At 42.1% G+C, this 19,896-nt stretch overlaps 1 protein-coding gene across 1 annotated transcript in view; it reads right to left on the bottom strand.

Annotated features, from left to right (window-relative positions):
- Positions 1–691: 691 nt before the first annotated feature.
- Positions 692–19,896, bottom strand: part of LOC132869408 (uncharacterized) — a 106,012-nt gene continuing 86,807 nt past the window's right edge. The window contains 9 exon segments of the mRNA XM_060902728.1: positions 692–2,337; positions 2,389–2,859; positions 9,500–9,646; positions 9,941–10,229; positions 10,323–10,516; positions 10,519–10,632; positions 11,482–11,808; positions 11,914–12,198; positions 12,324–12,629. Of these exon segments, the coding sequence (XP_060758711.1) occupies positions 692–2,337; positions 2,389–2,859; positions 9,500–9,646; positions 9,941–10,229; positions 10,323–10,516; positions 10,519–10,632; positions 11,482–11,808; positions 11,914–12,198; positions 12,324–12,629 (3,779 nt within the window).

Raw genomic sequence — 19,896 nt, forward strand, 5'->3', positions numbered from 1 at the left:
GATGGCGGTGGGATAGAAACTGTTCTTCAGTCTTGTAGTGCGGCTGCGCAACGTCCTGAAGCGTCTGCCAGATGGCAGCATGGTGAAGAGCCTGTGACCGGGGTGTGTGTGATCCTTCAATATGTTTATTGCTCTGTTTGTGCAGCGTGTGTGATGAATCTCCTCAAGTATGGGGAGTTGGCTGCCAATGATCCTCTGTGCCGTTTTAATGATGCGCTGTAGCGTCTTCTTGTTGTCGGAGGTGCAGTTGGAGTACCATGATGTAATGCAGTATGTAATGACTGATTCAATGGTGCAGCGGTAGAAATTGATGAGCAGATTTTGTGGTAGTTGGGCCTTCTTCAGTGTCCGCAGGAAGTGCAGCCTTTGGGCCCCCTTTTTGGCTATTGCCGAGGTGTTGGTGGTCCATGACAGGTCCTGGCTGATGTGAACTCCCAGGAACCTAAAGCTCTGCACCACCTCCACTGACTCCCCTCCAATGCTGATGGATTGGTGGTGGTCACCCTGGCCACGCTGCCTGAAGTCCAAACTCACCTCCTTCATCTTGTTGGAGTTCAGGGCCATGTTGTTGTCTTGGCTCCAGTGTGCCAGGTGCTCCACCTCTTCCCTGTAGGCCGACTCGTTGTTGTTGGAGATCAGGCCAATCACGGTTGTGTCGTCAGCAAACTTCATGATTGTGTTCGTGCTGTGCTTAGGAACAGTCATGTGTGAAGAGGGAGTAGAGAAGGGGGCTGAGCACACATCCCTGCGGCACACCTGTGTTCAGGGTGATGGGTCTTGAGTGGAGTTTGCCCATGCACACAGACTGAGTTTTGTTACTGAGGAAGTCCAGTATCCATCTGCAGAGCTGGGGACTGAAGCCAAGGTTGTACAGCTTAATGGCCAGCTTGAGAGGGGGGATGGTGTTAAACGCTGAGCTGTAGTCAATGAATAGCATACGCACATAACTGTTTGGTTCCTCCAGGTGTGAGAGGGCAGTGTGAAGGAACAATGAAATGCTGTCCTCCGTTGATCTGTTGGTCCTGTATGCAAACTGATGTGGGTCGAGGAATGGGGGGGTGTTGGATTTGATGTAAGCTAGCACCAGTCGTTCAAAGCACTTCATCACAATGGGTGTGAGTGCTACTGGGCGATAGTCGTTCAGGGACTTGATGGCCGCCTGCTTGGGGACAGGAACAATGGTGCTGGTTTTGAAGCAGGTGGGGACTGCAGCTTGGTCCAGGGAGATGTTGAACAGGTTAGTGAGGACTGTGCTTAGTTGGCCTGCACAGTATTTTAGGACCTTTCCGGGAACTCTGTCTGGTCCTGGTGCTTTGCGAGGGTTAATGCTGCCGAGGGCCCGCCTAACCTCGTGTTCGCTTAGCACCAGTGCATGTGATGCAGTGTCCATAAGTTCAGTGGGGGGTTGGGGAATGGGTCCCTCATCAAACCGTGCAAAGAATTTGTTGAGGTCATCAGGGAGGGTTGGGTTGTGAGAGCTGGGCAGACAGGGGTTGGTGCTCTTGTAGTCAGTGTAGGATTTGATGCCCTGCCACATGCGTCTGGGGTCAGAGTCCACAAAGTGTTGCTCTATTTTTTCTTTATAGGAGCGCTTAGCTTCCCTGATGCCCCTCTTCAGGTTGGCCCTGGCTACTGTGTAGGCTGCCTGGTCACTGGAGTGAAAAGCCTTGTCTCTGATTGCCAGCAGGTTCTGGACTTGTCTGTTCATCCAGGGCTTGTGATTTAGAAAGGTGCGAATGGTCTTGTGGGTGGTGACATTGTCTACACAGAAGCTAATGTAGTCCAGAACAGAAGATGCATATGTATTTAGGTCTGATTGTCTATCCAAGGTAGAGATCGAATTAAAAAGTTCCCAGTCAGTGTCCTCAAAACAGTCTTGCAAGCATTCAGTAGCTCCTTCAGGCCAGACTCTGATGATCTGGCTAGTGGGCTTTGACCTGGCAATGAGAGGCTTATATGCAGGGGTCAAGAACAGAGGGATGTGGTCGCAGCGTCCGAGGTGGGGGGAGGGGGATGCTTTGTATGCGTTGGCAATGTTACAGTAAACAACGTCTAGTGTATTCTTTCCTCTGGTTGGAAAATCCACAAACTGATAGAAATTAGGCAAAACAGACTTCAATTTAGCATGGTTAAAGTCTCCAGCTATAATGAACACAGCGTCGGGGTGAGAGTTTTGCAAGTCGCTGATGCTGTCATAAAGTTTGCTCAGTGCCATCTTAGCGTTAGCTTGGGGAGGAATGTAAACAGTGAGGAGAAACACCGTGGTGAATTCTCTTGGGAGATGAAATGGTCTGCACTGCAGAGAAATAAACTCCAAGTCCAGAGAGCAATAATGTTCTATAATAATAACACAGGTGCAACAAGAGTTACTCACGTAAGTACACACACCTCCACCTTTGTCCTTGCCGGAGTTAGCAGTTTGGTCGGCCCGGTATACAGTCCAGCCGGCAATCTGAATAGCCGAGTCGGGGATGTTAGCGCTTAGCCATGTCTCCGTGAAGAGTAGGGCACAGCTGTTCCACTTCTGTGTCGAGATCCTGAGTCTCAACTCGTCCATCTTGCTGGTTAAGGACTGGGTGTTCGCGAGGACTAGGCTGGGGAGTGGAGGTTTGTGAGGGCAGTTCTTCAGCCTCATCTGGATGCCGCCTCTCTTACCCCGCTTCTTTCTCCTGTATCTCCTCCGACGATGGTGTGACTTGGCTCGGTTGTTTACCCACGCAGGCACAGTGGTTCTAAGTAGTTCTTCAGGGATATCCGTGGGTGGTGGAGGAATAAAGCCTTCCAGTCCAATATCGATGAGTTCTTCCGGACTGTAAACAGTGCATGCTCTCACTGATTGTAGACTGTTGCTAATCCTTACTAAAACAAGGTTAAAAACGATAAAATAAAATAAAAAGTTGCATCTGTTTTGAGAGCTCCGGGCCGCAGCAACTACAGTATCTGCACCACCATCTTGCATCTGCTATTCCACACTGCCCCCTAGTGGCCGAGAATGGAACTGGAACAGTCTGTGCCAGAATACAGTATTTCAGAGGTTTTATAGATTTATTTATTTTTTCTGTTCAATCAAGCGACCACATAAAGGTCGAAAAGATAATTTCTAAATGTTCACTCAGGTCTTTGTCCAATGTTCACGGAGTGATTTGACTAAACACACCCTGAAGTGAACTCAGCACAACCCTGGTTTTTGTCCAGCTGCACCAGTAATGTGAATGAGTGTGTCTCTCATGCGCAGTAATACACAGCTGTGTCCTGCGCCTGAAAATGTTGCCCCTTTAAAAACACTGCTGCTGGAGACGTCTGCAGAGAAACTGATGTTACTCTTGAGGGAGTCTTTTACAGAAGACTTGCTGCTACACACATATCCAATCCATTCCAGAGTCTTGGATGGTGTTTGTCAAATCCAGTGAGGACAGTAGCTGGAGATTGAAAACCCAGAGAATTTACAGGAGATGGTACTGTAAATGCCTCTCCAGGTCGTACAACTATATTATCAGACTGAGTAAATTCAACCGAATTCACACCTAGAAAGATTAATGGAATAAAATGTTTTATTTTGAACACAATCAATGATTTTTCAGATCCATAAGAGATGCACAATGAAACAGAAAGTAATTTCAGTGAGTGAGAACTGCACTTACAGGATGCAGCTGTCAGAAACAGCAGGAGAGAGATGGAGCTCATGGCATTTGGACTGGCAGCTGTACGGCGACTGCTCTTGAATCTCCACAGCTCACAGAGATTTTTTATTACCTCTCAGTTCCTGACTTGATGAGAAAAAGAGAGGAGACTGAGACTGACATGCATATTGTACAAATGAGGTTTTGTCTTGCACAGTTTGGAGTTTTCCCTCCTCCAAACACACCTGATCCAACTGATCGAGCATTTACAGATTCTCCAGCATCAGCACTTTGTAACGATCAGGATGTTTTTTAGCACCGTGATTTCTCAGTATTCAAGGGAGAGGCAACAGAGATTGGTGTGAGAATGACTGTTTATAGCTGTGATAACATAAGTGAGAACATTATTATTAAAAACAAACTGTGATTAAAAATGACACAAACTTTAAAAACTTGATTACAGTGGAAGAAAGGAAAAGTGTGACTGAGATGGTTTATTAGTTGCAATGAGAGGACATCTCTGATGTGTCCAAAAGTTTTTGGAGGGGGAATCTAATGTTCTGTGTCACTGCGAGTCTGAAGCAATTAAAAAAAAAAAGCCTCCTTGATAAACCTCACTGACAGTAACTTTTCATATAATATTGAAAACGCATTGGTGAATAAAAGACTTGAGGACGTGCTGTTACTGGAAATCAACTTTGAACAGTAACTCCTCTTCATGTCAGTTTACATCACATCAAAACAATGTAGATTATTTTCTGAAAACAGCACACCACTGTAATGTGTCTTAATGTGTGGCAGGACACAAACACATCAATTCACTGTTGCTTTATTTGAGCAAAACTGAAATCGTACTCAGAGTCCAGTTGGGGTTCTCCAACACGTCTGAGAAACAGAAAGGTTTCAGCATGAAACAATGTACTGGGAGAGTATTGTTTTTGCTGATACATTCTTTGTAAGTCCTGAGTGTTTTTGTACAGGGATGTTGTTGATTTGTCTCACTGTGTTTGACGAGCGCAGTAATACACAGCTGTGTCTTCAGTCTGCATGTTCTGCCGTGTTAATGTTACTGTGCTGCTAGACGTTGTGACATCCCGAGAGGCTGCGTCTTGGAGGGGCGCTATATTCCACGTAGATGGCTCCAACCATAAGCAGCTATAACGCCATCTGGTGGTGGAGTTGGGAACTTCACCCCTCAGCACACAACCCGGCAACACACCTGTGGCCAATGATGGCCTAATGAGCAAGAGGGCTTTGTGAGAGCTCAAAACTCTGTGAATGTGGAGCTGGAAGGAGAGAGGTTCATGGACTCTCATTGCTGAGTGGATCCTGCTGGGCGGAGTATTCATTGAAATGCTTATCTGGAATTCTTACCTGAGGGATTTTGTACTGAAATACTTACCTGTGTTATGAATGCCTGCTACTGGACTGCCACTGGGCTGAAGACCACAGGGATTGTTGACTGGACTCAAAGTAAGGTGGAAGATTTTGCTTGTTCTGGGAAAAGGATATTGGACTGAAGGGAAGCTACCTATAATTTTGTTATTCTAAAGCCAGAGACATTGTTTGAGTTTGACTTTTGGGAATCAATCCTCATTTGAGCATGGGAATTTGAGATACCTTTTCTGTTTAATCTCCTGGTATCACATTAAAAATCTTGATTTATTCTAACCTTTGTGTCCTGGCACTAACTGAAGGGTCCCACTGAGAGCCAGTCAACCTCTCGTGATATCACAACGTGTCTCTGGAAACCTGAAACTGGCTTTTCAATTTCTCACTGTAGTAAGTGTTACTGCGACCACATATCTGTCCGATCCACTCCAGAGTTTTTCCTGTAGGTTGTCGGATGCAGTTTGTATAGTAGCTGCTATCAGTTAATGAATATCTAGACACTTTACAGGTCAGTCAGTCGGTGCGTTTACATGCACATCCAAATCGAGCTACTGTCGGTAATCGAGCTAAGGGTCCCAGCAGGGGTGCCAGAGAAATCCAGTCCTACATGCACACAAGGAAATCGAGCTATTGTGTGAGGTACATTGTGCACGCGAGCCACAGGTGGCGCTACACGCCCCATCGTGTTGGTACACTTCCAGTTGTTGTCAGGAAGAAGAGCTATTCAAGAGTATAAACAAAGTTATCAGTTCTGTGTTCACAAGAAGAGTGTTTATGTATGAACAGAAGTGTTCCTAATAAAATGGCAACTCAGTTGAAGTTGATCTGTAATGGTGAACATATTAACTGTTAGCATGCTAATAACTTACCAACTAATTGGAAATGGGTGCGTACATGCCCAGACAAGTGTTCCTAATAAAGTGGCGGCTAAGGTGAAGTGTCATGCAGACCGAGGCTGTTGTGTTTCCCGCCTGTGGTCTCGTCACTCGTCACTTCCCGAAGGGGCAGTGCTGAAGTAAGTAGCTCGACTACGTAACTCAATAGGGTTTACATGCAGTAAGTAACTCGGCTACAATCGCATAATCTAGGTCACGTAGCTCGATTACGAGAAATCCAGTTCGGCTCGATTTCAGCCGAGCTAAGGTGTTTCCATGGCATTTAGAACTTTGATTTCAGTCGAGCTACGGCAGAAATTCTATTTTCTCTATGTGCATGTAAACGCACTGACTGACTGAAACAGCCTCAACACATGGACTGAAGTGAATTCTCAAAGAAGAAAACACAAACCAGCCTTAATCTTAACAAGAGCCCTGTAGATCATGAGTCATAAAAAGCCTCAGAGCCTTAATGATTCAACACCAGCTACAGTGCCTGCCAGAATTATTGGCACCCAGAAGAAAATGAGCAAAAATTATTTGCAGAAATTCCACAAGAGAAACTATCTATTTTTTCCAACAAAAACAATCCGCATTAAAGCCATTTTTAACTGAACTCATGTAGATATTTAACATTTTTAAATCAAAGTAATTCTTGAAAAACTTGTCTGATTTTCCAGGAAGTATGTTGTTGCCATTGTCTCCATGTCCTCAGGTAATGTATATAAAATTAGTTCATGGTGACAAAAAGGACTCATGCCATTAAAAATGCACAGTTAAACATGATTATGTCCAGATCAAAATGTATGAAATGACTGGAAATTTTGACCCATGAACACATGGTCGCCCACACATTGAACAGGATGGTGAGTGAGAAAATGTGACAAATGATGAAAACAGAGTTTGTTTCATGTTTTTGACATTAAGAATGAACAGGTGATCTGTGGTTGGTTTTAGATTTTTCATTTTTGGAGAAAGAAAGCACAGGTGGCAGTGTGGGTTGGAGAACAGATGCATCCTGTTCCTGTGACTGTAACCGTGATAGATGCTTTACTTATAATAATACACTGACCTACAGTTTAAATGACATATTACACTGTTAGTAAGTGTATAAATGCGATTTATATTTGATTTTTTTTTACATTTTGTATATTACATGTGTATGATCAAAATATATTCTGTTGCATTTTAGTTGCGTCTAATTTCTTTACTGCACAATACAATGGAATTCAACTCCATGGTCACCTTGTAGGAAACAAAGACTACTTTATCACTAATTTAAAACAATTGCAGGTCTACACAGATGAAGACTGAGTGAAGCAGAACGATGGACAAAATGTATCAGGAGAGTAAAAGTGTAATAAATTACGTGAATGGTCATTTACATGGAGGCCATTTGAAATGCAAATTTTCTTGCATAAAGTTTCGATTCACAGTTCCTAATCTCTTCTCTCTGCAGCTGTGACTATCAGAGCCTGAAGCAACACACAGGTGGAGCACGTGCATGTGATGTCACAGCCGATCCAGATTGTGACAGACGCCATCTTGTCGGTCAAACGCCATATTTCCCCCTTCTGGTTCTGCTTCTACTTCTACCTTTTCTTCTGGAAAACCCTACTATATACAATTCTACTACAACAGCTGCAGCTACAAGCTCTCCCTACCTGTGCACGTTTATGTTTTGTGTGTGTATTTTTGCGTGTTGTTCATCTGTATCAGACTTCAATATCCGTATAGACTTACTGGACATTGGTTTCCAGCAGAAAATGACGGTTTGTAGTGATTTCCATCACATGCACAACATTCCGGATGAGATAGCGAGACCAGCAGGGTCTCCGTGGATTGTTATCGGAAGCGAAGGAGGCGGCGTCGGGAGCGGAAGCAAAAGCGAGGCTGCAGGTAGAGCCGGCCTGTTGACTAAGCTCAGAAAACAGCCCCTCAAATCTCCACTACTAAGCCTTTACCTCTCCAACGCCAGATCCATGGTAAACAAGACGGACGATTTGGAATTACAGCTGGAATTACCTTATTCTATTCTATAATCGGCTGGTCAGTGCTATACTCAATACTTAAGTGACTTACCTGTCCAAGGAGGATTGTTATTTTCTTGTTTACAAGATGCCACATCTGAGTCGCTGACAAATCCTGAATTTCTGTAAAGATAACTGTCCAGAGATTTATAAGCACGCAGTGCTTCACCACTGAACAGCGAGGGAAAGTTAATGAGGTAATTATACACGTCTGGGTATTCCACCTCTGGCAGTTCAATATCCACTGACACGGTCATGAAAACTACGTCCGGTAAGCCATAAGGGTCACTAATCTGTAGATCGTTTATTTTAGACATATATCTAGTTATCTGTTCATTAGAAAAATGAGCCGTGAAGTCCGTTGGTTGAAATTGATCCATTCTGTACACGAGTGCAGCAGTATTCAGCTGTGTTTTTTACCGACAAGATGGCGGCTGTGTACTTTCCGGTCACGTGACTGCAAGATCTCTATACACACCAAAACGCACACGTGAAGAAGTGAGCTCAATCAAGCGTTCAAGTTTTCTGCTTTGTTAATCAAATTAGTTCAAGCTGTTCAGATTCAAGCCACAATGAGTTCATGATTAAATGTTACACAGGAATACACATGGGCAAGAATTCAACAAACAAGCTTTCACTAATAAAATATATGGACATAAAATATCAGGTGCTTGCTGATGGACTAAGGAAAGGTTAAATTGGGAATTGATCTAGACTCCATGGAAAGTCTTTCACTCTGTAAAGGCTGGAGAAACTCTGTTTTTGGTGATCCACATGTGGTTCTTTCAAACTGTACAGTGTGAAGTTTAGGCAACAAAGTGTAATATTTCACTCATCATGTGAGAGGCAGGTGATGTACAAAAGGCCAAGTGTACTTCACAATATGAAGTGTGTGTGTGTGCTGTCAGCTCTGGACTGGAGAGAATTGTCTACGTGTTAATGTCATTTTCATGTTGATATTTTGTCAGACTAGCAGTAGTAGAGTCATGGACTAATACTGATCATCTCAGGCGATTAATAACACACTGTCATGATTTTTTATTTTGAGTTTCAAAAGTCTGAACAAACTGAACGTTAAATATCTTCCTGGGACATGAGACACATGGAGTTGTTGGAAGTGAAAAAGAATTTTGCATGTCTTATTCTCAGGGATGTACATGTGGTCTGAATTTCATTTGATTCAATCATTTATTATATATATTTTGATTTGAAAGTTTGAGACATGTCTCCATCTTCTGGTGAAATAGTGAATAATTAATCTTGTGAACAAAAGATTTAACAAAAAATAAAAATAAAAAAAACACACGAGTACAAATGTAATTCAAATTAAGGAAAGGATTTGAATATATGTCCATCAAGACTCAGAGGGGAAAAAAGAAAAACAGCTGAAAAAAGCTCCAATTTCCATCATCAAGCAACAAGTTCATTTTTTTCCTTCTTTATTGTTTTATTCACTTGCATCTATCAACTTGGAGATTAAAAAGATTCAAACCAGTACAACAATACAGCAATAAAGCATGACATAATGTAAGGATTATGGCATCTAAAAGACGCCCGAAAGAGCTGATCATGTTGTCTTCACTTTGACCAGTCACTGAACATCCATAGATGAGAGAGATGACGAAGAGGATGATGAAGGCACAGGCCATGTTCCAGGTTTCCTCAGCCTGATCCAGTGTGCTAGTTTCAGACTTGTTCTCATCAAAGTATATCGTCTCTTCAATAAATTCTGGAAGAAGAAAGGATGTGGAGTTATTTTGTCACTGAAGGAGAACCGAGAAGTAAAGAGCTGCTTCATGTCTCAACTTCATGAAATTAAGGGCAAAGTTTGTGCTTTTGCTCTCAGATGAAGTAAATGCACTTATACTGATTCGGATTGGTCAGGAGGTGTTGAGTCATTTGAAATTTGACTCATAGATATCTGAGTAAACACCAAAGACAATAGAATTCTTCAACAGAACTGTTTATGAAACAGGATCGATCCCAGGACTACGCTAATAGATTCCAGAAATAAATAAATCACCTGTTTTGGAGATGCTGCGATTGATGGTGCCAGTGACATGCCTGACATGGCATGTGTACGTGGCTCCAGGTGCCCATTCAGCAGCCTGGACATTCAGGTGGCTTTTAATGCTGAATTTCCCATCAGGCCCTTTGGCAGAGCTGCTGGTGTTGTCCTCACGCTGTACGCTCACACTGTTCAGGAGCCAGGTGACGTGAATGGCTGACGGGCTGAAACCGTACACCAGACACACCAGCTCATCTCGACCCTGCAGCAGCTCCACAGAGGGAGGATGTTCGTTCACAGAGGCTGCAAGAAACATGCAAATAAATCAACAAAGAAAACAGCAAATCAACGAAACGAGCCGCTTCCACCAGAGACAGGACGTGACATGTTACTGGTCGTAGATGCTGTCTATCGTGCCGACGATTGGTTTTTCAGACGACTTGTGGCTGACCGCACAGGAAAAAACACCATCCTCCCTTTTGGATGCTGGTAATATCAGTGCGCTGTGCATGGAATAATCGCCCCACGCAGCGCGAACACCGACTGGACTGTTGGTGAAGCGAGACTCATCTTGCCGGATACCGTTCAGCTCACAGAGATATCAGCAGGGCGGAAGCCGTCGATCAAGCAGAGAAGAGTCGTGTTGTGAAATCCTGACAGGTTGTCGTCACTGGGAGTGACAATTCGGACCGTGGGACTTTTGAGGTCTGAGGCTACAAATGAAAAAGCAAACATCAACTCAGAATCGCAGAAGTTCTTTAACAGTGATTTGAAATACAGATTTATTGCGAGTTAATCAGAGTCGCATGATTGAATTCTCTGTTCTGATTGGTCAGATGTTCAAGTCCCAGGTTTATATTAATACAACCTTTCTATTCCATGATCATTACAAAAGTAACAGCTAATTCACAGGGACTTGGAGAGAATGCTTCACAAAACTGAAATAGTCAAGTTTCCTGTTCATGGAAGGAGACGCCAGTGTCAGTGCTTTGGAACAGCCAGAGGTAAAGCTGTTGCTTTAAGTTGAAGGATGGATGTTATACTGTTTTTCAGAGCTTTTCAGTCAAAAGCTGCAACTTCAAGAGAAAGTGAGAAGACGACCATTTATAGCTGTGGGTGAGAACTAACCTGTTATGCAACCATTCCACAATATTTAATTTCACTACAAATGGATAAAGTATCACGGTAGGTTTTTTTTTTTATGAATAAATTGTCATTGTTGGCAAATTGCTGTGATAAAAGAAGAATAAACATGACACTTTGAGACATGCTTTTATGATTTTCCTATCAGAGCACGCCTCCAAGTGTTATATTTTTGGAAAAAGCGGCACCGAAGCCCTCATCATGCTTTGGGAGTCTGATGTCAGGTGTGTGTGTGTGTGTGTGTGTGATAAATGAATGCAATGTGATATGGACTAAATCATATTTATGGCTGTTCACATTCATAAAAATAATGAATTTCAGAAACTGAGTCAATCACAGAAATGGTTTTCTTCTCTTTTCACAGAAAACTCAATAAAATGGTTCCTTAAAGGTCAGTGTTTGTGAGCACTTGCCTCTGGTTTTCGAGATGTTGTGTTGCTGTGCGTTCTTGGAACAGAGATGTTGCACCTCACAGGAAACAGTTGTGTCCTTTTTCCACTCTGCAGCCGGAACGCTGAGAACACTTTGGACGCTCTGTGTTCCATTGCTGTGCTCTTTAGGAGTTTGTGTGGTCGCATTCTGAGAGTAATTGTCCTTTCCTACTTTCCAAATAATGGAGAAGTCCTTGAGCCTGCGGCCCAACAGCAGACAGGTGACGGGGACCAAATCCTTGGCTCTCATATCACTGATGGAGGGACCCAACAGGTAAACCTGTGCCATCGGAGCAGAAGCTGGAGTCACTGGAGATAAAGACATGATATTAGTCTAGAGACGGACATCGACAAGATCTACATTTGGTATCAACATCATGAACTTTTTGGACACGTGGTCCTTTATTCGAATACCTGCACAGACACTGGTGCTCTTCTGAACAGGTTTGTGATCCTGATCGCTGACCTCACATGTAAATTCCCCTCCGTTATTCCACTCCTGCTGTGGAAGCGATATCTCGCTGGACACTTTCACACGCCCGTCTGCTTGCACCGTTACTTCACGGAGATCATTCAGCACAGATTTGGGGAGCCACTTGATCTTTGGATTAAGTCCAGTTCCAGAGCAAAGAAGTTTTTGTGTCTTCGATGCAGATTTATCCACAGTGGAAACAACTGAAAGTTCCACTGAAGGGTCACCTGGAGAGAGGATCAAACATTTGAGCACAAACTGGAAGGATTTCATTTCTGGCTCCACTGATTTGTTCCTGTAAATATTACCGATATTCAAACAGTAAAGACATTGAGGTTGAAATATTTCTCACCAAAAATGTTTCCTGTAGAATTGGACTCCCACTTATTGGTACTGCTTTGCTGAATCTGACAGGTGTAACGTTGGTCTTTGGATCGTGTTGTTTTGGAAACAGTGAAACGTGCAGTCAGAGTGTCCTGGCCTTTGGGCAGGTCCACATACTGAGCATCAGGGAGCTTGGCTTCGTTGGCCTGGAGGGTGACGGCGAGCTCACCAGAGGGCAGATCTCTTGCGGCACACACCAGCACCGCGCTGTCTCCCTTCTCTCCGTCTGTAAGAATCCTCCTGATCACCACTGTCGGAGTTTTCTGCACAGGTTCTGAGGAACATCAGGGAAAGGTTTGTCATTTCACATTTTCGATGAAATTAAAATATTTTAAGTGACTTTTCCAAAGTGGAACCAGTTGAGGATGATCCCCATGTATCTAAATTCATGTATCTACTCTTTTAATCACTAATGTACTGTATGTGAGGCAACCTGGACAATCCCGTCACACATCAAGTTGTAAAGTGTGGCCTTTTGTATCTTGCTTCTTGCAATATAAATGAACATAAAGATTAGAAATACAAGTTGAAATTATATCCATTATATCCTTACCTGTAGTATTGATTGTCTCCTCTACTTTGTTGAAACATGGATGTTTAGCGATGCATGTGATTTTCTGCACGGTTTTCCAGTCTGCTGTAGAGATGGTCAGATTGCTGACCGTCTTGCCCAGTCTCGTCTCTTCTGTGCTCGTCTTGTCCTTCTTTTCCTTTCTGTCTACAAGCCATGACACTTGGGTGTTGAACATAGTCTCAACAACACAGGAGACTGTTACTTCTGAATCTGTCAATACTGACACGAGATGAGGTTTCTCCAGACGTATCAGCGGTTTGGTTGTCGGATGAGCTGCAATATATCAGCGCAAGATTGTTCACTTCAACTTGAACATCATGGAAGGTTTTTATTTTGCATTTTCCTTCTGCGGAACTGACCTTTACACTTGCTCCATGTTTGTTTGAAGGTCTTGGAATTGTGTGTGTGGCCTGACAGGTGAACTCTGTCCCTTCGTTCCATTGCTCTGTATTAATGCTGAGTTCACGGAGTGCAGCAAACATCTTTTCTCCTTTGCTGGAAGCTTCGAATACTTTCAGATTTGATTTCTCTCGGAGCAGCTCCTTACCCTTGTACCACTCGACAGTCACATTTTTCGGACGAAAACCATCCAACCAACAAAGCAGACGAATGATGTCATCTGCTGTCGTGATGCTGATGGTGATGTTGGGCTCAGTCACAGGCTGACCTATAAACAGCGAGATACAAGCAATTCAAGTGCATGACGTTTATATTATTGATAGATTTAGTGATGAGTCAAACTTCCTCAAAGTTTCTTCTTCTTTTGTTGTGTTAAAACACTGGCACAACAACACTTCATCAGGAACTCAAACTGTGATATTGGACAATAAGCTTCATGATGATGATGATGTCATTAGAAATATGACTGCATCCCATACACCACAAGGAACTCTGTTTAAAAGCACCTGGCACAAATCAGAGAAGATGGCACTTCTGTTTGTTCTATGGATAAATAATTGAAAGTTATATTTTATTTTTCAGCACTTTTTAAAACTCCTGGCCCATCAGATCCTGGGTTTGGTGAGAGACAAGCGAGAAAAACATATTGAGCACAACGTGCCAGAGCCTCATTAGCGAATGAATATCAGCAGATTTACTGTCTGTTTCTGTTAAATCAAAAATATTTCATTTTCACTTCAATAATCTGACATTGCAAAAGAACAAAATCAAAACTTGGTAATTTTTTTTTGTTCTTGGAAATTTGCAACATCCTTTCTTTTAGTTTTCTGCCCCCAAAGTTACAGCAAAGCCAAACAACCTCATCACCAGAGTTAAAAGTTCGACCAGTGTTTATTTCATCTGCATGACTGATCATAATAAATCTCATCGACAGAGCAAGCGAGACGAGTTTGTGAGATTGGAAGTGAGGATTAGTTCATAAGGGTTTTTTTTCCCTTTTTCTTTTGACTCATTCTGTGTTTATTTGGTTGTTTGTGGGAGTTTTTTAAAAGCAGAACTCAATGGAACAACTAATGACAAATAATTCTTTGTTTACTATGAAGTGTCGGATTTATCACAGTAATCACTCTGTGTGTGTTTGATCTTGCTCTCCTCTTAGTTTTTTGCATGATTAATTTAAAGAACAACATCAGTATAATTCTTTGTGTGTTTGACAGTGTGTGGTGTTTTGTGGTGTGGTTAGAGGAGAGGAGAGCAGGACAGGCTTCAGCGAGCACAGCAACCAGTGGATGGAAGCAGCAGTGAGGCAACAAGCAGGCCAAAGATAAACGGCACAATCTTCCAAATGAAGAAGTGAAAATCATCTGTATCTCTGAGATGGGGGCGGCACGGTGGTGTAGTGGTTAGCGCTGTCGCCTCACAGCAAGAAGGTCCTGGGTTTGAGCCCCGTGGCCGGCGAGGGCCTTTCTGTGTGGAGTTTGCATGTTCTCCCCGTGTCCGTGTGGGTTTCCTCCGGGTGCTCCGGTTTCCCCCACAGTCCAAAGACATGCAGGTTAGGTTAACTGGTGACTCTAAATTGACCGTAGGTGTGAATGTGAGTGTGAATGGTTGTCTGTGTCTATGTGTCAGCCCTGTGATGACCTGGCGACTTGTCCAGGGTGTACCCCGCCTTTCGCCCGTCGTCAGCTGGGATAGGCTCCAGCTTGCCTGCGACCCTGTAGAAGGATAAAGCGGCTAGAGATAATGAGATGAGATGAGATCTCTGAGATGGAGTGAAACACACCTGCACAGGAAGAAGTGCAATGTTTGCATCCATTATTAGATCATTGACTTGCCGTGTTTTGCCTCTTATGTAAAGTGTTTTTTATTCTCTTCGTTTGCTCAGTGACATGAAAAAGCCTTTGTAAAAATGCACAAGACACTTTCGCTTCATAAAAGAATAAATCAGAGAACAAAACACTTTTACTCCATTTACAGAACAGAAACTGAATGAAATACGATTGCCAATGAAACAGTTTAGAAAAATGAAGCCGATTAAAATAAACACTCGACTGCAAGGCCAACAATGATTCAAATAAAGATGGAAAAAACAATGAGACTTTTAACTGCATATTTTTCAAAGACCTTTATTTGAGATTTGAGTAAAAGCATGAAAAAAGTCCAACATTTAAATGTCCAAAAGGTATTTACAGATATAAAATACGTGGAAAGTACTTGAGTAGGCAACAGCAGAAAGTATAACTCAGAACAGTATCATGAAGAAACAGAGAGAAAACCAAACTCGTTTCCGTTCGCAGTTTCTGTCTTCATTTCACCTGAAATCACAATTTTAATCTGATTAGATCACAAAAGTGCCATTTGTCATGTGGGACAGAAATATATTGTTTTTGTTCATTATGTAATGAAATCAAAGTATCCTGGATATTCATCTCTCTCTCTCTCTCTCTCTCTCTCTCTCTCATTAGAGTGAATTCAAATACTAGTATATTGGGACAGTTTCCACACCATTAATTTAAACAAAATCCCCAACACACGACACATTTCTGATATTTTCATAATGAGATGAGATGAGTTAATGTGTGTTTATAATATTCTAAAGAAGCTTCAGACATTTTTCCTTCATTCCCATTTTCATTCGACACTTTTATCCCCAGCAGACTGACTAAAAACATCAAGCCAACCATCCCATATTACAGGGACATGAACACAGCACAGTCTGGAAAATTATATAAATACAGGATATGAAGTAAAAAGATCTGCAGACTGTTTTTATTGATTTATTTGTCCCAGTCAACCTGAATTCACCCCGTTTGTTTCTTGGATCAGGTCTCACCTTGATAACAGTCACTCTGATGCTGTAGAAGAGGGTGATGAGGAAGAGGAACACAAACATCAAGGCAGTGTTTGCCATGCTGTCATCCTCCATATCTGTCTCATGGTAGAACATCTCGGTCAACATCAGGCCATCTATTAGTGTACACATACACACACATTTGTACATGATGAGAATAAGAACAGAAAGCACACAGATATCAGTTTACAGATGATGTACACCACAATTTACACACTCTATACAGTGTAAAGGATTAAAAGTGGACTCGACATACTGAAAATGAAGCATGGAATTTTCCAATGCCAGTCTCATGCAACATGTTTTCCAACATTACATCAGCTTCGGCTTTCATTAAATGGAAACGTTTACATTTAAAATGGCCGAAGTGGGTATATTTAATGTAATATCCTGACACTTATTTCATTTCATCCCACAGTGCTGTTGAATTCTCCACTCTGTTTGGTCAGATAATGTCGAATTGTTTCTATAACATCAGTTCTGGCTACAAGGTGCTTGTTCTAATATGTTATTTTTCTGTAGTAACATGCACATGAATGGATTTTTAAAAAAGGGTTTGGACATGTCGATATGGTCATATTTTCTGTCAGGAGACACTGACTGAATATTTATGGAAGGAGTCTTTGGCGTTCGTTTTCTTACATTCAGAAGTCAAGCTGTAATGTTCAGTTTTCTGACATGGGAATGTCTTTCGAACGGACGGCTTTGCACTTTGCAGTTTCTTGCTTTTGTGATAAGTCGCACTTTGAAGTCAGTTTTGTTGTTTTGGGATGTGCTTTACACATGATAACAAATACCCCACTGTCCACTTTATTAGGAACACCTGTACATTCCTGTAGTTATCTCAATCAGCCAATCATGTGGCAGCAGTGCAATGTATAAAATCCTGCAGATACAGGTCAAGAGCTTCAGTTAATGTTTGCATCAAACATCATAAAGGGGGAAAAGTGTGACGTCTGAGACTTTAATCGTGGCTTGGATGTTGGTACCAGAAGTTTGAGTTTTTCATAAACTCCTGATCTCCTGGGATTTTCACAGAAACAGCCTGTAGAGTTTACACAGAATGGTGCAAAAAACTAAAAACACTGAACGAGCGACAGATCTGTGGGTGGAAACGCCTCGCTGATGAGAGAGATCAGAGGAAAATGGACAGATTGGTTCAAGCTGCCAGGAAGAACATAGTAACTCAAATAGTCACTCTACAACCGTGGTGAGCAGAAAAGCATCTCAGAACACACAACCCATCAAACCTTGAGGTGAATGAGCGACAAGAGCAGAAGGCCACATCAGCTTCCACTCCTCTCAGCCAAGGAAAGGAATCTGAGGCCATCATGGACACAGACTAACCCTCTGTATGCATTGTGCTGCCTGCCACATGATTGGCTGATTAGATAACTGCATGAATGTGCAGGTGTACAGCTGTTCCTAATAAAGTGGACAGTGAAAGTATAACAGCAAATAACTGCATTTTATTTCTTGACTAGGTTACCGAGGTGTGTTTTAAAAAAAAAAAATCTTTCAATGGATTTCACATCTTTTGTAATTTATCTCATGATTGGGGAGAAAACTCGTGTTTCAGTGGTTCCTGATCAAAGTGGTGTCACTGTTCAAAATCAGCAAAAGGTTCTCGATCCAAAGTGCCTCCACAGGTTCTTGTTTGTGTTTCTCTCAAATTAAGATTGCGTATCTTGATTCGTCGATGTTTGAATGCATGGTATTATGAAAGCTACGCATGAAGGTTTGTTAATTGAAACTGGTGACCACCAACCTGTCAAGGAAAAGGGGAGAAAAAATTCTCCACATTATATGAAAGTCTGAGTGTCTTGGCTTGTTGCAGATAAAACAGCATTAAATTCAATTGTTGCAGCATTTTGATTTACGGCCTAATCGAGGATATATTTACGAATAGTCATCAACACAGAGCAACAGAAAAGCTTGACAAATATTACAGAAAGACACACACACACAAATTGTCACAGAAAACTGCAACATTCTCTCTGATATTTAACAGAATGAATAGTTTATGAATGGATTTGTCTTTCTTAAATTTTATGAAACTACTTGAAATGATATTTGATGGACGTTTAAAGTCCATATTAATTATTTGCTTCTTTTTAATTGGAAACTTGAGCATTTTGGAAGATCCTGTCCAATTTTAGGGAAAATGCAGTCCAACATGTCCCTTAACTAAAGACTGATGTGTTGAGAATATGATGAAGGAGGACTTTAAACCAGCTGTAACTAAAATGTCTTCAAACAAAGCCAGTCCAGGTGCAGCCATGGCATTATTTTACACAATCCACATTTAGGATATGGTCGGATCATGATGTCTTAAGTTAGTGTAATATAATAACATCATATTTCCGTACTGCACAGGGTACATGCTGAAGGATTTTTTTTATTGTCATTGTTTCAGTGTAATATTGCATCAGACATATTCCAAAGACCAAGGACACACAAGCATCAGACAGACTTCAGGACAATGACATTGTATTAATTAAAAAAATAGGACATGGAAGATGGGGCAAAAATAAACATAAAACAAGCATTAATAGCAGACAACACAGTTTCTAATACGTCTGGCAGGTCGGGGGAACATTCAGGTTGAGATTCACTAAGGTGGGTGGAGTCGCTTTGTTATTGATGGATCTGGATATGAGGCGCACAGAGTCCTCGATGGACTCGTGATAAACCCTGCAGCTGAACACAGCGCCACTCTCCCATTCTGTACTGCTGACAATCAGCTGGCTGTACACTGAAAACAGGTGGTCTCTCTCGAGAACCTGAGTGGTGTTGTGCTTATAGCCTTTCGCATCGTCCGCTTGATTATCATCAACAAGCCAAGACACATACACCTCCTTAGGGTAGAAGTCTTTTACATAGCAAGTCAGGGTCACCGATTTGCCTGGTCTCTCTGGTGGAGGGAGCAAGTAAACCTTGGGGCAGTGTTTTTCGCCTACAAACATGAAATCACAGTTAAGGTCAGTTTCAGTGTTCAGGAACATTGGTCATGCGTGAACTCAAATCAGAATTTGGACTCAATTTCAATATTATTAGAGATCACCTCTGAGAATGCGTTTCTGCTTCCTGAAAGAAATTCCTCAGAGATTTATCAGACAAATTAAGAGCAAGAGTAAATATAAGTAATAAAAGCATTTCCTACCACTCGTTCTTTGGTAGACGACTGATTTATACTGCTGGATGAACGCTGAATTTTCCACCTCGCAGGTGAAATTGGTGCCTTTGCTCCAGTCATCGAAACTGATCGAGGTGATGAGTCTGACCTTAGAATCCGTCGAGACTTTTTTGACAGAAGAGAGCTCCTCATCCTCATCATTAATCCATTTAATGCTCCTGAAACCCGAATCCAAGTCGGTCCTGCACTCGAGCTCGCCGGCGCGATCGAACAGTATGTCCCATGGAAGGTGGGATGATGCTCACCTCGGGCTGCTTTGGAACTGGAACTGACACTGTAAAGAAGATGTAGAATTTTTTTTTTCATGAAACAAGCAAGTATTTGAATAAAAAAACAAACAGTGAAGAGATTAATATATGGTACATTTTCAGATTCTACAAAGTTTTAATGCAGATTAAACAAAATAATCATAACTGATAAATAACTCAGTTTCCAATGACAGCATTTCACAAGTGCTTTGTAGTCTTTCCTTAAAAACAGTCTCTCATATTATGGTGTGAGAGTACCATCAAGCTCAAACC

Source organism: Neoarius graeffei, chromosome 20 (assembly GCF_027579695.1).
Source record: "Neoarius graeffei isolate fNeoGra1 chromosome 20, fNeoGra1.pri, whole genome shotgun sequence".
Lineage (NCBI taxonomy): Eukaryota > Metazoa > Chordata > Actinopteri > Siluriformes > Ariidae > Neoarius > Neoarius graeffei.